The sequence below is a fragment of the Molossus molossus genome, unplaced genomic scaffold (genome assembly GCF_014108415.1).
Source record: "Molossus molossus isolate mMolMol1 unplaced genomic scaffold, mMolMol1.p scaffold_m16_p_15, whole genome shotgun sequence".
Classification (NCBI taxonomy): Eukaryota; Metazoa; Chordata; class Mammalia; order Chiroptera; family Molossidae; genus Molossus; species Molossus molossus.
In genome coordinates, this window is record NW_023425350.1 from 66,546,666 (window position 1) to 66,566,069 (window position 19,404).

Here is a 19,404-nt window from a genome sequence, read left to right on the forward strand (position 1 = left end):
TGGGAAGAGCTGTTCAGACTACCACAGCCAATAATATTAACTTCCAGTGATTTTTTTTTAAGTTCTTTAGACACAAAGTTTACCAGCTACTGAATGAATCTGTTTAGAGAGTTGAAAGTGCTCAGGTGATTATGTAAATGTGTATGTGTGTAAAGAAAAGCAAAGATGAGAACATGAAAAAAAGGAGAGTACTTTAAAAGAAAGTACTGTCAATTTTTTTTTTTTTTTAAATCAAACCAGTTATGAGTTTCTTCAGGGCCACTGAAGACAGCTGAGCTTTTAGCCAGTGCAATTCTACGTGGGCTGTGGGGACACCAGGATTAGCTGTGGCATGTGCACAGACACTTGTGTGGCCTTTAATCTGGTAACAGCTGGTGGTTGGGCGTAGGGGACAAATAATACTATAAATGGAAATAGTTTAACAACGGGATTAGAGAAATTCCTGAACAGCTAGTTCAGAAAAGTGAATGAATAACTGTCAAAATGTTCAGATTATAACATTAAATGTTTGTCTGTCTTGATGACAAGGATAGCCACAGTAGATTTAGAACTATGTCCTTAATTTGGCTTGGAGCTGTGAAGGTAAGACATGTTAAAATGTCACATGACCTGTTATGAACTGTATTACTGAATTTTACTAAATAATCCTTAACTGCAGAAGTTTGGGAATAATTTCCTTTTGAACACAGATTAGATCAAATGCCAGCTTGTCCCCATAACATTGTCATCTTCACTCAGCTGCATCTGCAAATGTATTTTGAACCTGAGAAGTGGGGTTTGTTTGCAGCTGGAGTGGGGGAAATGCATACGGGTTTGAGTGCGTTGTGTGAACCTCATCATGTGTGTTGTGGCAGAGAAAAGTTTAAGAATTGCTACTTTAATAAAAGAGATTTAAAAAATAAATAGGCAACTTCTCAGAACTAGAACAAATAACCCTAGATTTACACAGAACCACAAAAGACCCCAAATAATCTAAATAATCTTGAGAAATAAACAAAATTGGGACTATTATGCTCCCTGATATCAAACTGTACTACAAGGCTATAATGATCAAAAACAGTATGGTACAGGCACAAAAACAGATGCACAGATTAGAAAACATAATAGAGAATAAAGCCCTCACTTCTATGGTCAATTAATCTACAAAAGAGCCAAGGATATACAATGGAGAAATGATAGTGTCTTTAATAAGTTGAAAAAACTGGTCAGATACATGCAAAAAATATGAAACTGGACACTTTCTTACACCATATACAAGAATAAACTCAAAATGGATTGTAAGACCTAAAATCATAAAACTCCTAGAAGAACACATAGACAGTAAACTCTTTGACATTGCTCTTAGTAATATTTTTTTTTGGGTATTTCTCCTTGGAAAAGGAAAACAAAAGCAAAAATGAACAAACGGGACTATAGCAAACTAAAAAGCTTCTGTACAGTGAAGAAAACCATCGGCAAAACAAAACAAAACAAAAATCTACTGAACTGAATAAAATATTTGCCAGTGATATATATTCAAGATATATAAAGAATTAATACCAAAATAACCCTCAAACAATTCAATTAAAAAACAGGCAAAGGATCTGAATAGACATTTCTCCAAAGAGGACATACAGATAACCAATAGACATATGAAAAGATGGTCAATGTCACTAATCATCAAAGAAATGCAAATTAAAACAACTATGAGGTACCACCTCACACCTGTCAGAATGGCTATCAACAAACGACAAGTATTGGTAAGGATGTGGAGAAAAGAGAGCCCTCGTGCATTATTAGTGGGATTGTAGATTGGTGCAGCCACCATGGAAAACAGTATGGGGTTACAGAAAATTAAAAATAGAACTATCACATGACCCAGCCATCCCACTTTGGGGACTTATCCAAAGAAATCCAAAACACTAATTGTAAAAGACATAGGCACTCCTATGTTTATTGCAGCATTATTTACAATAGCCAAGATATGGAAAGCAACCTAAGTGTCCACTGATAGACAAATAAATAAGGAAGATGTGGTCCATATATACAATGGAATATTACTTAGTAATACAAAAGAATGAATCTTGCCATTTGTGACAACTTGGATGGACTTAGAGGGTATTATGCTACGTAAAATAAGTTAACAGAGAAAGACAAATACCATATGATTTCACTTGTATGTGGAACCAAAAACCAAGCCAAACCAAACCAGAAACAAACTCATGAATACAGAGAAAATTTTGATGGTTGCCAGATGGGATGGGGGTTTAGGGATGGATGAAAAGGGGAGGGGATTAAGAAGTACAAATTTCTAGTTATAAAAACAGTCATGGAGATATAAGATACAGCATGGAGAATATAGTCAATAATATTATAATAACTATGTATGGTGTCAGACGGGTACTAGACTTATCAGGGTGATCACTTCATAAGGTATATAAATGTGTAATCACTATGTTGTACACCTGAAACTCATAAAATTGTATGTCAACTGTAACTGAAAAATTAAAAAAATTTTAAAAAGTAAAAAGAAGTAGTACATATGTACAATGGACTATTACCTGGTCATATAAAAGAATAAAATCTTACCATTTGCAACAACATGGCTGGACCTAGAGGATATTATCTAAGTGAAATAAGTAATACAGAGAGAGACACACCATATGATTTCACTTGTGCGGAATCTAAAACAAAAATAAAAGAACAAAGAAAGCAGAAACGAACTCATAGATACAGAGAACAAACTGATGGTTGCCAGATGGGAGGGGGGTTACAAAGGTGAAGGGATTAAGAAGTACAAACTGCCCTGGCTGGTTTGGCTCAGCAGTTAGAGCGTCGGCCGGTGGACCAATGAGTCTTGGGTTCGATTCTGACCAAGGGCACGTACCTCAGTTGCCATTTGTCCCCGGCCCTGGTTGGGTCATGAGGGAAGCAACCAGTCAATGTATCCCTCTCACATCAATGTTTCTCTCTCTCCCTCCCACTCTATCTGAAGATAAATAGAAAAATATCTTCAAGTGAGGATTAAAAAATAAATAAATAAAAGAAGTACAAACTGGCAGTTACAAAATAGTCACGGGGATGTGAAGTACAGCACAGGGAATTCAGTCAGTATTTTGTAATAACTATATATGGTGTCGGGTGGGTCTTATCAGGGGGATCACCTTATAAAGTAGATACATGTCTAACAACTGTGCTGTGCACCTAAAAGAATAATATTGAATGTCAACTGTAATTAAACATACTTTATTGAATATTTTAAAAAAGAAAGGAAACATTTGCCATCCTTTGTTTCATGACATACTTTTTACTGGGCCATAGAGTTTCTTTAAGTGACAAAATAAATAGATAGATTGATAGATAGATGATAGATAGATAGATAGATAGATAGATAGATAGATAGTAAATGGCAATCCCTAGGCCAGATGTAAGGAAACAGTACCACCACACTTCTTCTTCTTTTTTTTTTTTGGTGGTACATCTTGCGGGAACCGAACCCGGGACTCTGGTCCACAGGCCAACACTCAGCCGCTGAGCCAAACTGGCCAGGGCCCACCACACTTCTTATGCTAAAATATTATAACAGTACAAGTAAGAATCCAGCAATGCTCCGCAACGGTTTAAATGAACCACTTAAAAACATTAGGTAGATAGCATTGGGAAAAGAAATCAACTCTGGTTATATTTCTCCTCTCTGCAAAAGCCTTCAATGGCTTCCGTTTGCCTGCAGAATAAGGATGTACTTCTGAGAATTGCATTTCAAGTTCTCCATAGTCTAGTGATCTTTCCTACATTATTTCCCAGTATGGTGCATCTTATGATACCATCAAATCGCTAGTCTTGTCTCCTACACATGCCCGCTTCCCCTACATGAAGCCTTTGACTAGTCCCAGGGGCTTCCCATGGAAGAACTTGACATTGTCTGAGCACAAACTCAGCCCAGCTTCAGAGGATCAGAACGGTGTCTCTTCCCTCCTGGATGATTGCCTTCCCAGACTCCTCGCCTCCTCCACCTCCGTGGGAGTCAGGCCTTCTGCCTCGATCCCTACAGCGAGTTACTAGCACTCCAGACCGCAAGCCTCACCTTCTTACACGTGCCCAGCCTGGAGACTGCGCAAAAGCAAGCTTTGCCTCTCGTTTATCCTTAAGGCCCTCACTACCTAGCTAGATGCGCAGTGCATAATCGATATCCAGTACATACTTGTGAAAGGAAGGAACAGTGGAAGGAACAAGAGAGGAAGGAGGGACAGAATTTAAAACATTGTAAAGTTCTCTGGGTACTTGAGGGATGGGATGTTGGTTAAGATATGCCTCCTCCCCCTTGAATTTTGAGGGGAGTCCTCCTGGCTGGCTGAGAGATGTCAAGCAGCCCAGCAAGCCAGAATTGTTGGTTCAGTTCTCTCTGGCTGGAGGGCTTGTCCAACTTGCAGGCACCTTGTCTTTGTGTTTATCTGTCCAGTAACTGGTTATTTCCATAAAAGGGGCTGAGCAGCAGCTGCCCTTTCAACCCTCTTGACTGTGACAGATGACATAACCCAGTGCCTGCAGAGCCAAGAGTGAGTGGGGACCCGCTGGCTGAGGCCCGCACACCCAGGGCTGCAGACACACCAGGTGGGCTCGGTGGCTTCCTTGGGCCTGCGTGCTGGGAGCGGTGTCAGGCTCAGAGACCCCTATGAGAATAACCTCCCTGTGAGGATACTGATCACCACTACTCAAAGGGTTGCCAAAAGGGAATTGCTGACAACATCTTTGCAAAGTGTAAATGGGACCCCTGTGGGGACTGGAAAAATGAGGCGGCGAAAGGGGGAGACTCGCTGACGACCAGCCAGCTCTGCTGTGGGGGAGGGGAGGGGCACTCTTTCTCCCGGCATCCACAGCGTGGTTTTAGGACTTCATGCCTTGTGTGTTTTCTCTCTCACGGGAGATGTAAAGAAGGGATGTATTTTTCTGTTGAAGAAGTACCCTTTTCCCCCGGAGGGATCCTCCTCCAGCCCGAGGCCTTCCTCTGTGGCAGCTGCCTGAGAAACGGGATGCTGGCGGAGAGCAGAAACTCACGTGGCCCAGTGTGGCTGTGTGACAAGGGTGGGGGGCCAGGCTGGCGTCTGTGAGCCTCATCCTGTGCCAGGCTCTGAGCTATTTTACTTGTTATTTCATTTAACCCACAAACATCACTTTAAGAGTGGTGGGATTTTGGAACTTGTTTATAATTTTCTTCTTGCTTGAATTTTTAAAATAGTAAGTATGTCTCATTAAAAAGCAACAGTCAACCGACAGATGTGGCTCAGTGGTTGAGCGTCGACCCATGCACCAACAGGTCGCCAGTTCGATTCCCAGTCAGAGCACATGCCCGGGTTGTGGGCCAAATCCCCAGTGGGGGCATGCAGGAGGCGGCCAATTGATGTTCTCTCTCATAGATGTTGCTCTCTCTCTCTCTCTAAAATCAATAAAGAAAAAAATTAAAAACAAAAATGAAAAGCAATAGTCATTAATCTAAGAGATTATGAAGATCTAGGTGTTGCTATTTCCATGTTCACATAAGAAAACCAAGGCTCAGAGATGTTAGAGTACTTGCTTAGGTCACACAGCCAGTAGATACTAGAATCGGAAGTTGAACCCAGCTCTGACTGACTCCAGGTCTGACTTTCCATAATACTCACCCTGCCACCAGTGTAAGGAGATGGAGACCAGCACACAGTTTTTAAAAATCTTCCCATTCCTGCCTACCTGATACTTCCCTGCATACCCCACCAGAAGGAGTAGGATTCAGGTTTTCTCTCATCTCTATATTCTTGCTACTCAAAGAGATAGCATCAGCATCACCTGCAGCTTGTTAGAAATGCAAGATGTCAGGCTCTAGCCCAGACCTACTGAATTAGAACCTGATTTTAACAAGATCTCTGGTGATATGATATGCCCACTAAAATTTGAGAAGCCCTGCTCTGCATCAAACCTTCCCTTTCTCTTCTCAGTTAAGTCTTAATAGCAGGTGAGGTGATGGAGAGAAAGGTCAGCCTCAGTCTTAGGTAATCTCATTAGGAGATTACTCACCCTGCTTGCTAGGTTTCGCCAACTTTTATTTATTTATTTATTTATTTATTTATTTATTTATTTATTTATTTATTTATTGACAGAGTGGGAGGGAGAGAGAGAGAGGGAAACATCAATGTGAGGGAAACATATCTACTGGTTGTCTCCCACACGACCCTGACCAGGGCTGGGGAGCAAACCGCAACCGAGGTACATGCCCTAGCCTGGAATTGAACCCACGACTCTTTGGTCCTTGGGCCGATACTCTTACCACTGAGCCAAACCAGCCAGGGCGGTTTCACTGACTTTTAGAACTTGACTCTAGGCCCCAGAAAAATTGTGGAATGGAATCTAAAACAGGTGTGTGAGCCTGTAGAAAATAGTTGAGTAGTTAACACTTGGAACCCACTATGAGTTCACCATGAGAAAAAGAATAATTCCAAATTCATCACATTTCTTTTTTCTTTTAAATTTTATTGATTTGAGAGATAGAAGGAGAGAGAGAGAGAGGAGGAAAGAAAGAGAAAGAGGGAAAGAAAGATTTACCGTTTCATTTATTTATGCATTCATTGGTTGATTCTTGTATGTGCCCTAATTGGGGATCGAACCCACAACCTTGGAATATTACTTTTGAGTATCAGGACAATACTCTAACCAATTGAGCTATCCAGCCAGGGCACATTTTCTTTTTCTGAAAAGTAACTAAAAGTTTATTATAGCAAAGTGATTGAAAGACTCCCATGAGCTAATGTGAAGGTGAGACATTACTGAACTGATGGTTGAATTAATTCAAGGCCTGGTAAGTGGTTATATACATGACTGTGAAGGACTGGTCCATCACCTGTCTGGGTGAAGTTTATATTGCATCACTTCAGGGCCCTGTCTGCAGCCTTCCCCTGGCCAAAGTGGTTGTTAGTGGCTTTGAAGACATGAGAGGCATTCCACTGAATTTCTTATGGACATAACTGTACTTCCTGGCAGATGAGTATTCTCTAATAAAGGCCTGTGAGAAGTGCTTTAAGTCAGTTCATGGGAGTCTGGAGGCAAGTGCCAGAGCAGGTGTCTTCTCTCCCTTTGTGCCAGACATTTGCCCTAATGAGACTCATACATAGGCAGGTTCAGCCAAAGAGAGGGCGGTGCCAGAGGTCCATCCCCTGTGCAGGCAATAGGGGGCATTGTCTGTACAGAATTTAAAAACAATAACAAAACTAGTAAAAATCAATTTTTTAAAAAATCCTCACCAAGGATAGTTTTCCATTGATTTTCAGATATAGTGGGAGGGAGGGAAAAAGGGGAGGGAGGGGAGAGAGAGAGAGAGAGAGAGAGAGAGAGAGAGAGCAAATAATGATGTGAAAGAGACACATTGATCGGTTGCCTCCTGCACACCCCTGACCAGGGCCAGGGATCGAACCACAATGGAGGTACGTGCCCTTGAACGAAATAGAACCTGAAACTCTTTGGTCCACAGGCTGACGCTCTAACCTCTGAGGCAAAACAGCCAGGGCAAAAGGCAATCTTTTTTATTATCACTGTGCGCCAGCAATTCTAAACAATGTCAGGGATAAAACACTTTTCCTTGAAAAACAAATGTATATTGATCTAAAAAAAAAAGATTGCTGTTGAGTCAACTTCAAATTAGCACATTTTAAAATTACTCATCCCTGAGTACACATTGTATTCTGCCTGGAAGTTGATCTGGAGGACGCTCAGTTGGAGTGCCAGCCCCTAACTCACGTGCACTTGGCAGCAGGTGTTTGCTGTCACGTATGTTTTAAGGTTCAGAGCTGTTCGAGCTTATGTTGGTCACAGGAACGTCTCCAGTCCCTGAGACACCACATCTCCCTGCAGTTTAAGTGGCTTAGAAATAAGCAGTGACTGTCCAAGATAAAGAAACAAAACTTCTGTTATTCTAGGTGACCACTTGGAGTTGTTACTAGCATTCAAAAAATATGTTTTGATTGATTTTTAGAGAGAGAGGAAGGGAAAGGGAAAGAGAAACATTGATCAATTGCCTCCTGCATGCCCCCTACTGGGGATCTAGGGGTCCAGCTGGAAACCTAGGCATGTGCCCTGACCAGGAATCCGACCGACGACCTCTTGGTGCATGGGAAGATGCTCAACCAACTGAGCCACACCGGCCAGGGCTTATCAGCATTTAAAATTTAAAACAATGCAACAATGTGAGAACTGTGAAGTGTAATATATATGTTTTGTAGGTACAAATTTCACTTTACACATGAAATATGCATGTGAATATGAATATATATATGAATATGAATAAAATATGAAAACATTAGACTAGAATATTCTAAAAATCATTATGGATATAAAATAGAGCAGCCCCAGTGCTTTTGAGATCCCTGTTTGGACTGTTACGCCAGCCTGAGTTTCCACACCCACTTGGCCCCAGAGAGCTCAACACTTCCCTGCCTATCACCAAACTTCTCATCGTTTCTCTGCTTCAGTGGCTAGCATTTCTCTCCCACACTGCAAGAGCATGCAGCTGGGCCCTGAGATGTTGTGTATCACACCAGATTTCACTCATTCTGGGTGTTAGGTTATGTCTTGAAATAGGTTTCCTTCATGCCAACTTATGACCTTGTCTGTTCGAATCATGGCTCTAACACGGGAGACATGGGACTCCAGTGGGAACACTGGGGAGCCAGAAGCAGGGCATAAGGAGTCTCATCTTCCTACATCTCTCTCCCTACCCAGCGAATGGGCATGCGTCGTTCTTCTGCCTCACTCCCACTCTCTCTGAGCTAGGATACTGCATCAGATAACGTCACTGCCATCAGTAATTTGGCATTCTTTTTATTTTACGTTATTCCTTTTAAAATATGTTTTTATTGATTTTTTTAGAGAGAGAGAGATAGAAACATCAGTGAGAGAGATACATCCATCAGCTGCCTCCTGCACGTTCTTTACTGGGGATCGAGCCCCAAACCCGGGCATGTGCCCTGACCGGGAATCGAACTGGGACCTCTCAGTCTATGGCATGATACTCAATCCACTGAGCCACACCGGCTGGGTATAACCTTGTAATTCTTAATACTACAAAACCCAGAACTATGACATATGTCATAATGTGTAGACCTCATTTTGTGTAAAGTCTATCCTGTTTCTTGTCGCATCATATTGTAGTTGTGATTTTTTTAGGACACATTACACAGAATGCCCCTCCCATGCCATGGTGCCAATAACCTGTGAATTTTGGCAATGGGACCGTGAGGATTTCCACTCACTCCCTTGGCCCAGAAGACTTCCCAGTTCTTCAGTGTCCTCCTCCGGTGTGTTCCAGGAGCACCTCGTGCCTTCCCAGCATAGTGCGCCCCACACTGCATGGTGATTGCCAGGTCAACGGTCCTCCGGCAGCTTGCGGTAGAGCCTATCGGTCATAAACCTATACTTGCCGAATTAAATTGAAAGGCTTATATGCAGAGCTCAATAATCTTCCCCTTTGGTTCACTTTAAAATATTGGCTAAAAGAATAGTTACAGCTCAAAGGGACCTTTGGAAGCCCAAGCCTCTCACTTTGAAAAGTGGGAGTCTGAAGCTTAGAAAGACAATAGCCCATCACCCACCCCCCAGTCTTTCAAAGGCCAGTGTGGTCCGGAATCGAGTCACGTTCTCTCTCTCCATTTCCAGCCTCATTAACGTTGTGTGCCACACCTGCTTCAAGCGGCAGGAGAAGCTCCATCACTGTGGGCAGTGCAAGTTCGCTCGTTACTGTGACCGCACGTGCCAGAAGGACGCTTGGCTGAACCACAAGAAGGAGTGTTTGGCCATCAAGAGATACGGGAAGGTACCCAATGAAAACATCAGGTCAGAGCTGGGCCCCTGGGGTAATGTTTGGGATTTCCAAGTGTTAGGTGGGGGTGGTGGCAGCGACAGTATTGCCAGGTCCCAGGAAGCTGGGCTAAGTGCCAGTCAGGACAGACCCTCCAGGAGACTGAGTGTGGTCACGTCTATGAACTCCCTTTAGGTCCGCGAGCCTGTCTAAGAGGGAGAGCTGGTGAGCGGCTCCGAAATGTAGACACTGGCTAGAGCTGGCTGCATGGCTCCCTAATATTTAATTAAAAAAATTCATCTGCCAACGTTCAAAAACTGAATAATTTCATGTTAAAATAAAATTAGGTTTTCTGGCCTCTCTTGAAAAAAAAAAATCTGAAAATTTGACTAAATGGGCTACAGTTCAATAGCACCTGCCCCCTTTACAAAATGCTGAGCCTTTTTTTTTTTTCTTTATTTTTTGGTTTTTGTTAATCCTCACCTGAGGATATTTTTTCCATTGATTTATAGAGAGAGTGGAAGGGAGGGAGGGAGGAAGAGAGAGAGAGAGGGAGATAAACATTGATGTGAGAGAGACACATTGATCATTTGCCTCCCACACATGCTACAACCAGGCCAATCAGGGCTGAAGAGTGAATGTGCAACCCAGTGGTGCCCTTGACTGGGAATCAAAATTGAACCCATAACCCTTCAGTGCGTGGGCCTATCCTCTAACCAGTGAGCAACACTGGCCAGGGCCAAAATGCTGAGCTTTCCAAGTAGCCACAGCCCACGGGTCCCGGTGGTCGGACGCGCAGCCCTCTGCACCCACTCCACCCGAAAAGCACTGGCATTTGCAGCAGTTAATGGCCTCCCCCGGCGGCCATCACCAGAAACCTCAGGGCGAACACCTGGGGAGCCCCAGTTCAAGAGCTCCCCAGTCCCGGAGCTTCACCAGGGCAGGGCCTGATGCTAGGCGGCAGATAGGTGCTTGAAGCCAGCTGTGGAGAGCAGAGGAGATGGGGGAGGTGGTTGGGATCACCTTCGGATGTGAAGTTCAAGTCCAGACTGGAATCAACATGTCCAGTAATTTATAGAAAATTGCCAAACCAAGTGGCTCAGTCAGCCTCCCCACCCCGTCAGTCCCATCTGTGGAAATCCTACTTCTTTGTCTTTTATAATTTCATATGCAGTTGTGTGCATGTACGCATGTGTGTATATATGCATTTATTTATTTTTAATTTCAGCTTTATTGAGGTTTAATTGACAGAAATTGTAAGATAGTTAAAGTGTGCATTGTGGTGATTTGATACACATGGACATAGTGAAAGGATCCCTCGTCTAGTTAACACACCATCACCTCATATGCTTGTCTTCTGTGTGTGCGAGAATATTTAAGTTCTCTCTTAGCAAAGTTCAATTATACAATACAGTGTTATCAACATAGTCACCAGAGCATGTTTATCTTGTAACTAAAATTTGCACCCTTTTCAAAATAGAATTTATTGGGGTGACATGGTTAATGAAAGTATACAGGTTTCAGGTATACAGTTCACAATATATCATCTGTATATTGTGTTGTGTTTATCACTCCAGTTGGTGCCCTATTACCAACTTCTCCTTATTTTCCCCAACCTGCAGGTCTGTGGCAAGCACTTTTCTGTTCTCAGATTCTATAAGTTTGACTAGATTTATTTTTTTTAAGATTCCACATATAAGTGACACTATGTAGTATTTGTCTTTCTCTGTCTGGCTTGTTTCACTTAACGCAATGCCCTCAAGAGCCATCCTTGTTGTCCCAGATTCCAGGATTTCCCTCTTCCTCGTGATGGAACATATACAATCTCACACCTTCTTTTTTCATGCATCTGTTGAGGCACTCGGGTTGTTTCTATGTCTTGGCTATAGTGACGAGTGCTGCAGCAAGCATGGGGGTGCAGGTATCTCTGATATCTTACCTAGTCTTTCAGGCCCAAAGCTAGTATCCCTCCTACGATGATGACTTCACTCCCTCCAGCTGCACAGTCCCAGGTGGTAATTCCTTCTGATACCGGGTTGAAATTTGTCACCCATTAGTCTCTAGTCTCTGGGCTTTGTGACATTCTTCCTAATATTTGGAGGTAGCAGACACCCCAGCTCAAGTCTTATTTTTCCCTGCTCTGTCCTGGGATCCATGTGGGGACATGTATTAGGCATGTGCCAGGTGCAGTCAGTGAATGACAGAGTTGCCAAAGCGTCCCTTGGTTACAAGCTTCATCTTGTGGGCAGGGCTGCTTAATAGTTAACAAGGGGGCCCTCTTTGCCCTCAGGATCAAGTACACCCCTCTGTCTCACACTCAGAGCTTTGTGGTCCCTGAACCCTCTGCTCCAGCCAGGCCAGAGCCCTCCCTCCTTCCTGCTTCAGCCATGCTCGTGGCTGCATCCAGGCCTTTGCTTATGTGTTTCCCCGCCTAGGTTGTCTTCTTCACCTTCTCTTTACCTAATCATTAAGAATATAAATAAGTTCACACGCGATGTGGACATCCATTACCTCCCTTTGTCTTCCAAAAACCTCTGGCGGTTAGCATATATAATATATAGAGAGAATATATATTATCCTCATTTTACTGGTCATTTGATAGATTCAGAGAGGTCAAATGACTTTCCCAGGGTCACACAGTAAGAAGTGAAAATAGACTTGAACCCAGATCATTAGACTCCATTTCCAGGGCTCATCTCAGTTAGCCATACTACCAGGAGAGACCCAGCTGCCGTACCTCATGGTCTCCTAGACCCCACCTGACCTGGCTCTATGCACCTCTCCACCGTTATTTGCTTTCTACTCCTCACTGCCTGTGCTCCAGCCTCCTTGGTCTTCTTGCTGTTTCTCCTTCATGCCAAGCTCGTTCCTTCTTCGGAGACTTTGTACTCACTCTTTCCCCATCCGCACAGAGGTGGCTCCTTCTGTCACTTCACTTTCAGCTTGAGTGTGCCTCCCCCATGCCGCCTCCCCTGATCCCCTTGCTTCCTCCTCCACCTCCTGCCTCTTTCTATCATGTTACTCTACTCTGTTTACTGCATAGCATTTAATGCTACTTTAAATGATCTTTTAAGCTTTTGTCTCCCCCACTATAAGAAACTCCAAGATAGAAGAAATTCTGTCTAGTTCAAAACTGTGTCTTGGGCCTGACACTGCGCCCGGCATGCATTAGGCACAGTAAGTGTTTGCTGAATGAATGAATACAGTGTGGGCTCCCTAACCCTGCCCTTCTCCACAGGCTGGCTGCACGCATCATGTGGCGGGTGGAGAGAGAGGGCACTGGGCTCACAGAGGGTTGCCTGGTCTCCGTGGACGACCTGCAGAACCACGTGGAGAACTTCGGGGAGGAGGAGCAGAAGCAGCTGCGGCTGGACGTGGACACTTTCTTGCAGTACTGGCTGCCCCAGAGCCAGCAGTTCAGCATGCAGTACATCTCGCACATCTTTGGCGTGGTATGATTTCTCACAGTGGGGGCGGGAGGGTGGCGGGAGTGACAACGGGTTGTCCAATGAGGAAGTATTTAGGTGCTGCCAGTCCAGAATGGGGAGCAGGGGCCAAGAAAAGAACTGGAGGGAGACAGAGCCCTAAATGAACAACTGTCATCCTGTCCTCTGTCTTTCTGGTCTTGCTTAATATGAGGTCATTCTTGCCCTATCTGAAGTTGGCATTCCAAAACAAACGTTCCTTTATCTCTGAGTGGTAGATTTAGATGGTATTTTGCCTTCTTGTTTATCTGCATTTCCTGTACTTTGTCCTTTACGCATTGGAAATAAAGACCCAATTACCATTCCTTCTTGCCTGTTAGTCACTTTGTAAATAAGGTCCTTCCTTTTCCCAGGTCTGATAGGCAGGATAATGCGAAACCTGGAGTAATGGGCGTGGAAGCCAGAGAGAGGAGAGTAAGGGCCTTCTGGAGGGTGCTGCCTTGGAGCAATGAAGCCAGGCCTCTTGCAGGCAGGAGAGTCCAGGAGGTGGGGGAGGGGTCCTGAGGCTCCGCAGGCCCTGGGCTGTGGGGTAAAGGTCTTCCATCTGGCAGGCCTAGCACCTTCCGTGGAGTTGGTGAATGGGTTAAAGAGGGAGGTTATTGTAACAACAGCATGATTATAACCAACATCTCTCTAGTCTTTACCATGTGCTGGTGCTTCTGTAATAGAGTTCTTCAGAGAAAAAGGAATATCTGTCTATCTATCTATCTATCTATCTATCTATTCATCCATCCATCATCTATATCATCTATCTACCTATCGAGAGAGAAGGAGATTTATTTTAATGAATTAGCTCTTGAGATCTGCCCACAAGCCTGCCGGCAGGACACCTGAAAATAGATTGTGATTAGGGTCCAAAGGCTGACTGCTGGCAGAGTTCCTTCTTGCTCAGGGGAAGTCAGTCTTTGTTGTATTAAGTTCATTAACAGATTGCATGAGGCCACCTACATTGTGCAGGTGAATTTGCTTTACTCAAAACCTACCAAAAAACACCTTCATGGAAACATACAGAATAATATTCGACCAAATATGTGGGCACTGCAGCCCAGTCAAGTTGACACATAAAATTAACCATCACGGCTTCCCATGTGTTATTTTATGCAATCTTTACAACACAAGGTGAAGTTTGTGCTTTTAACATTCCTACTTTATAAATAGAAAGCCTAGGCCCAGAGAGGTCACATGACTTCCAAAGGCCGCACAGTGAGCTGGTGTCCGTGGAAGGGCTAGAAGCAGTCGGCCTGGTGCCAGAGTTAGGCTCCACAGGCTTGGGGTGAATGTGTGTCATGGACCATCCTGGGAATCCCTCAGGAGGCTTGGGGACTAGAGCCACAGGATGGCATAATCACCAAAGTGTAGAGCTGAAAGGACCATAGAGATCATCTAGTCCAACTTATTCAACCTACAGATGGAGAAAGTAGGACTCAGGGAAGAAAGAAATTTGATGGAGGTAACTCAGCTTATTAGTGACACTAACTGGCTTAACTTCATGTACCTGATGAATGACTGATGAGACTGAATATCTATAACAAATAGCTACGTGCCACACATATCGGTATACATATATAAATGTATATTACATTAGGTGTAGTATGTATGTATATATATTATTCATATATAAAGCAGTTGTTAATGTAGTCTAAGTTATATTTATTCTTATGCATGTTTTGTACCTTGATAGCGGATAGTTGGTATTTGTTTCTATAAAGACCCACTTAGTTTTAAGGAAAAGGAAATAAGTCAAGTGCTGTGTAAGGAATTACCAACTTGATTTGCCTTGGATTCAGAGGTAAATGTTGCACTCATCAGAGTTTAAAATTGTGAGCAGGGAGTATAAATATCCAGCACACACAAATAGTAAAACAGAGATGTCACTTTTGTTTATGAGCAGCTATAGGAGTTGAGGGTGGGTTGTCAAAGAAAGCAGAAAGCCGGACACACACACACACACACACACACACACACACGGTGAGGCAGAGTGGTGCATGGAGAGAAAAACCAAATCATTGCTGGGGATGAGTCATGTGAGATCCAGGTACAGGAAAGGGAGAGACTTTCAGAAACAACATTTCCATCTTTGGCCTTTTCAGAATATAGCTACCAAAAACTTCCAAGGTGGTGCATTTTAGCGAATTTGGGACTCTCCCATGGTACTAATATTGAGCGTCATTTGGAATCACACCTTGAACAGGAGACTATTTTGCTTCCAGGATGAGACCCAGTTTTCTATTTTTTTAAAAAAACTTTCAATGGCAAGGATGATGTTCCATCCCTAATCCATGTCTCTTAGCTCATTCTTTTATCTTTTCCTCTGGGTAGATTAACTGCAATGGTTTCACGCTCAGTGATCAGAGAGGCCTGCAGGCAGTGGGCGTGGGCATCTTCCCCAACCTGGGCCTGGTGAACCATGACTGTTGGCCCAACTGCACCGTCATCTTTAACAACGGCAAGTGAGTATGCCTTTCACTGGGGGCGGTGTGATGGGGATGGGGAGACCTTACGGTGTTTTTGTCCACTTGACTTAAGCCAAAGGTAAACTGTTGAACTTGAACTTGCATGGATGTCAAATGGGAAGAAAATAGAAATTTCATTCTAGAATATTTTTGGCTTGGAGAAAGGTAATGGGCAGTATAGTAAAGAATTCACATGGGTCCTTTCTGAGTCTTCATATGTTTCTTGAGGTTGCCTAGATGTGTCAGATAAACCTCTAACTACTATTTTAAAACTTGACGCCTTAAATTACCCATCTCGAGGTCATTACAAAACATTATCACCCGAGAAGGCGCTTGGCAGAAGCACATAGTAGTCAAGGTCCCAGCAGAAATCAGAAGGCACGCTCAGAGTTTGCCTGAAGAGAATTTAATAAAAGGACAATTTACAGAAGTGTGGGTAGCATTTAAGCAACTAATAAAGAATGGTGAGGTCTCCAGGGTCTAGCAACAGCATGAGACCATTGTTCCCTCTAGATCTGGAAGGGCAAATGGAAGAAGTCCTGGTTCTGTGGTTGGTTAGAACCACGGCCATGGGGAGGCCCTTCCGCCCCCGCCCCCGCAGCATGGCTTGCACTGCTGGAACCACGGTGAGGCAGACAGGGAGCCCGGAGACTGAGCACCCCAGCCTCTCTCCTCCCATCTTCTGATTTCCTCCCATTGGCCAACCCCAACCAGAAGCGAGAGTGCAAAGGAGGGTGATGAAGTCCTCAGAGGTCAGTTAGCGACCCCGCCACCGAAGGCACAGAGGGGGCAGAAGGGTAAAGAGTGGAATTTGGGGTGGGGCACAAATGGAGAAGAGTCAGCGAAGCGGATGAGCCCCAGTTGTCCATGGCTCAGGCTAGGGGGTCTGAGGATTGAGGCCTGAGCAATATTACTTCTGCTCTTAGAGACAAACTCTTATGACATTGTAAGTGGACTCTGAGCTGTCAACAGGGAGCAGGTTTCCCCAAAAAACTTCCTGGAAAACAAAGACAATGGTTTTACCTACTACCTTAGCCAAGAGTCAAGACTAAGCCCCTATAAAGTGGGACTCTGGTTCCCCTTTTCCTTCCTGTTTCTGGAAGGAAGGGCCCACATGACACCTGGCTCTTAAGCAACCGAGAAAGTCACTCAAGACAGGGCAGTTTGTTGTGGATCCAGATGATACTGTTTCCCTTCCCACACCTCTTGGGGTCACTGGCCTAGACTTCATGGAATCCTCCCCAGAGGGGCTGTGGTCCAGGGTTGGCAGGGAGGATCAAATTCAGTCATATCCAGAGCTGGTCTTTCTGGAATCCCCTCCACTGAGCAATGGTGACTCAGGCTCTTGTCACTACATGCAACTGCCACAGGAACCTGGGAACCCTCTTTTCAGGTCATCTCCAGTGTCCACTCTGGCTCCTATGCATCCACTTCTTTTGAGCAGCCATGTTTTGCCCAGGCTTCTGGGCTGCTGTGCAAGAGAAGATGACTTTTCAGTCACTGTCTAGCTGCCTGCCGTCGTGGAAATTACACTGGCCATGAGGTTCGGAGCTGAATTCTAACCCCAACGATTTTTACCTACTACCTGTGCGACCTAACCCGTCTCCATGAGAGAGACATCAAAAGAGGCAACACTTGTTTGTCCAAGATGCTTGCTAGTGGGATAATAATAGCTTTCCATACCTTTTTTAGCACTCTATTTTTAAATGCATTATCTCACGAGTCTTATTGCCGGGCTATAAGTGAAAACACTGAGACCCGGGGAAGGGAAGTCACTTGTTCAAGGCCATGTACTTTTGAACCCAGAACCTATCATTCCAAATCCAGTGAGCTTTCCACTATACCAGGCGACATCTTGTCAAGAGAGCCCGGCTATAGGGGCTGATGGATGTTGGTATGGCCAAAGCTTGGACTACATAACCTGAAATACTGTGCACCCTTGCTGGATGTGCCGGGTCAGCCAATGGTACTGATTTCCGTTTGGGTGTCTGTTTTGTCTTTCAGCCATGAGGCAGTGAAATCCATGTTTCACACCCAGATGAGGTGGGTCAGTCCTTGCAAACTTCCCTGCTCCTCTGACCCACTGGTTTGCTGGGGCCACCCCTTCCCAAGTTCCCACGGCTGCTGTCTGTCTGTAATGTCCTTCTGCGCCCCAGAGTCTCGTCTCTTTTGAATGCTGTATTCATAATGCACTTAAATGGATCATTTTGTTCTTCACCCACTCACCACCTGACATGCCTTTTTGGTACTTTGTTTTCTTTCTTCCCCCTCTTTCATGCCTTACTTCTCTCATTCCTCCGACATCAAAGCGTGACAGTCCCTTCTGGTCCCCATCATCTTGGCAAAAACCCATGTCATCCCTCTAAACCCTGCTTACCCATGAAGTGAGGACTGCTGATATTACTGACTTACTAAAGGAATCTGTGTTTGTTTATAACCCCAACTTCTCAAACAGACTGGGTTCTGAACATTGCACCCATAACTGTAATATTTTGATAAATATTTATTCATAGTGTTCTGTTTACTGCTTCTGGCCAAGTAAAAATGAGTGGTTTAGGTTAGATTTTACTTTAACATCTTTTTTTAATTTTTATTTATTATTTTATTTTTTATCCTCACCCGAGGACATTTTTCCATTTTTTTGTTCAGGTAGAGTGGGAGGGAGAGAGAGGAACAGAGAGAGAGAGAAACATCGACGTGAAAGGGACACATCGAGTGGCTGCCACCCACACAACCGACCAGGGCCGGGGACAAACTGCAACCGAGGTACACGCCCTTAGCGGGAACCGAACCTGGGTCTCTCCAGACCGCAGGCCGACGCTCTAACCGCTGAGCCAAACCGGCCAGGGTTACTTTAACATCTTTTTAAAAATATGTTTTTATGGATTTTTTAGAGAGAGAGGAAGGGAGAGAGAGAGAAAAAAGCATTGATGTGAGAGAGAAACATCGATCAGCTACCTCCTGCACATCCCCCACTGGGGATTGAACCCACAACCCGGGCACCAAACTGGAATTTCTCAGTCTATGGAACAACATTCAATCCACTGAGCTACACCAGCCGGGCTAGATTTTACTTTAGACTTTTCTTAATCACAATCAAATGGCCCCAGAGGGGTCTTTTTCTCATTCTGGGTTTGAAAGTACTTGATACGCTCTCTGGATTCAGAACCAACGCTGCATGGGAGTCGGGCTGTGGGGCTGCAGGGAGGGGTGGTGTGAGGACCCGAGCCTGTGTTGGCATGCGCTGCACGTGACCTTGAACGATTCACACCATCTCCTGGGCATTTGGTTCTACATCTGTCCAGCAAAGGTCACGATGGGAGTGTCTCTAGGGACCTTCCCAGCCTCTACGAGAAATACTTAAAATAGCCCGGCTGGTGTGGCTCAGTGGTTGAGCGTCGACCCACGCACCAAGAGGTCACCAGTTTGATTTCTGGTCGGCACATGCCCAGGTTGTGGGCCCCATCCCCAGTGGGGGGCATGCAGGAGGCAGCCAATCGATGTTCTCTCTCATCGATGATTCTATCTGTCTCTCTCCCTTCCTCTCTCTCTAAATTCAATAAAGAAAAAAACATTAAAAAATACTTAAAATAATTGCCTACTTGTGGTTCAACTGACTGAACTATAAAATTGCAGAGCATTAGAGATGGAAGGGGTGTGGAATCCAGAA

The 19,404-nt window shown here is 44.3% G+C and overlaps 1 protein-coding gene across 2 annotated transcripts in view; it reads left to right on the plus strand.

Moving 5' to 3' along the window:
• Window positions 1–19,404, plus strand: part of SMYD1 (SET and MYND domain containing 1) — a 43,860-nt gene that overhangs the window by 8,012 nt on the left and 16,444 nt on the right. The window contains exons 2-5 of one of the 2 annotated variants that reach the window (XM_036262963.1): window positions 9,655–9,831; window positions 13,035–13,248; window positions 15,601–15,731; window positions 17,739–17,777. In XM_036262963.1, the coding sequence (XP_036118856.1) occupies window positions 9,655–9,831; window positions 13,035–13,248; window positions 15,601–15,731; window positions 17,739–17,777 (561 nt within the window). The remainder of the gene's footprint in view (window positions 1–9,654; window positions 9,832–13,034; window positions 13,249–15,600; window positions 15,732–17,738; window positions 17,778–19,404) is intronic. The other variant, XM_036262965.1, reaches the window with a different exon arrangement.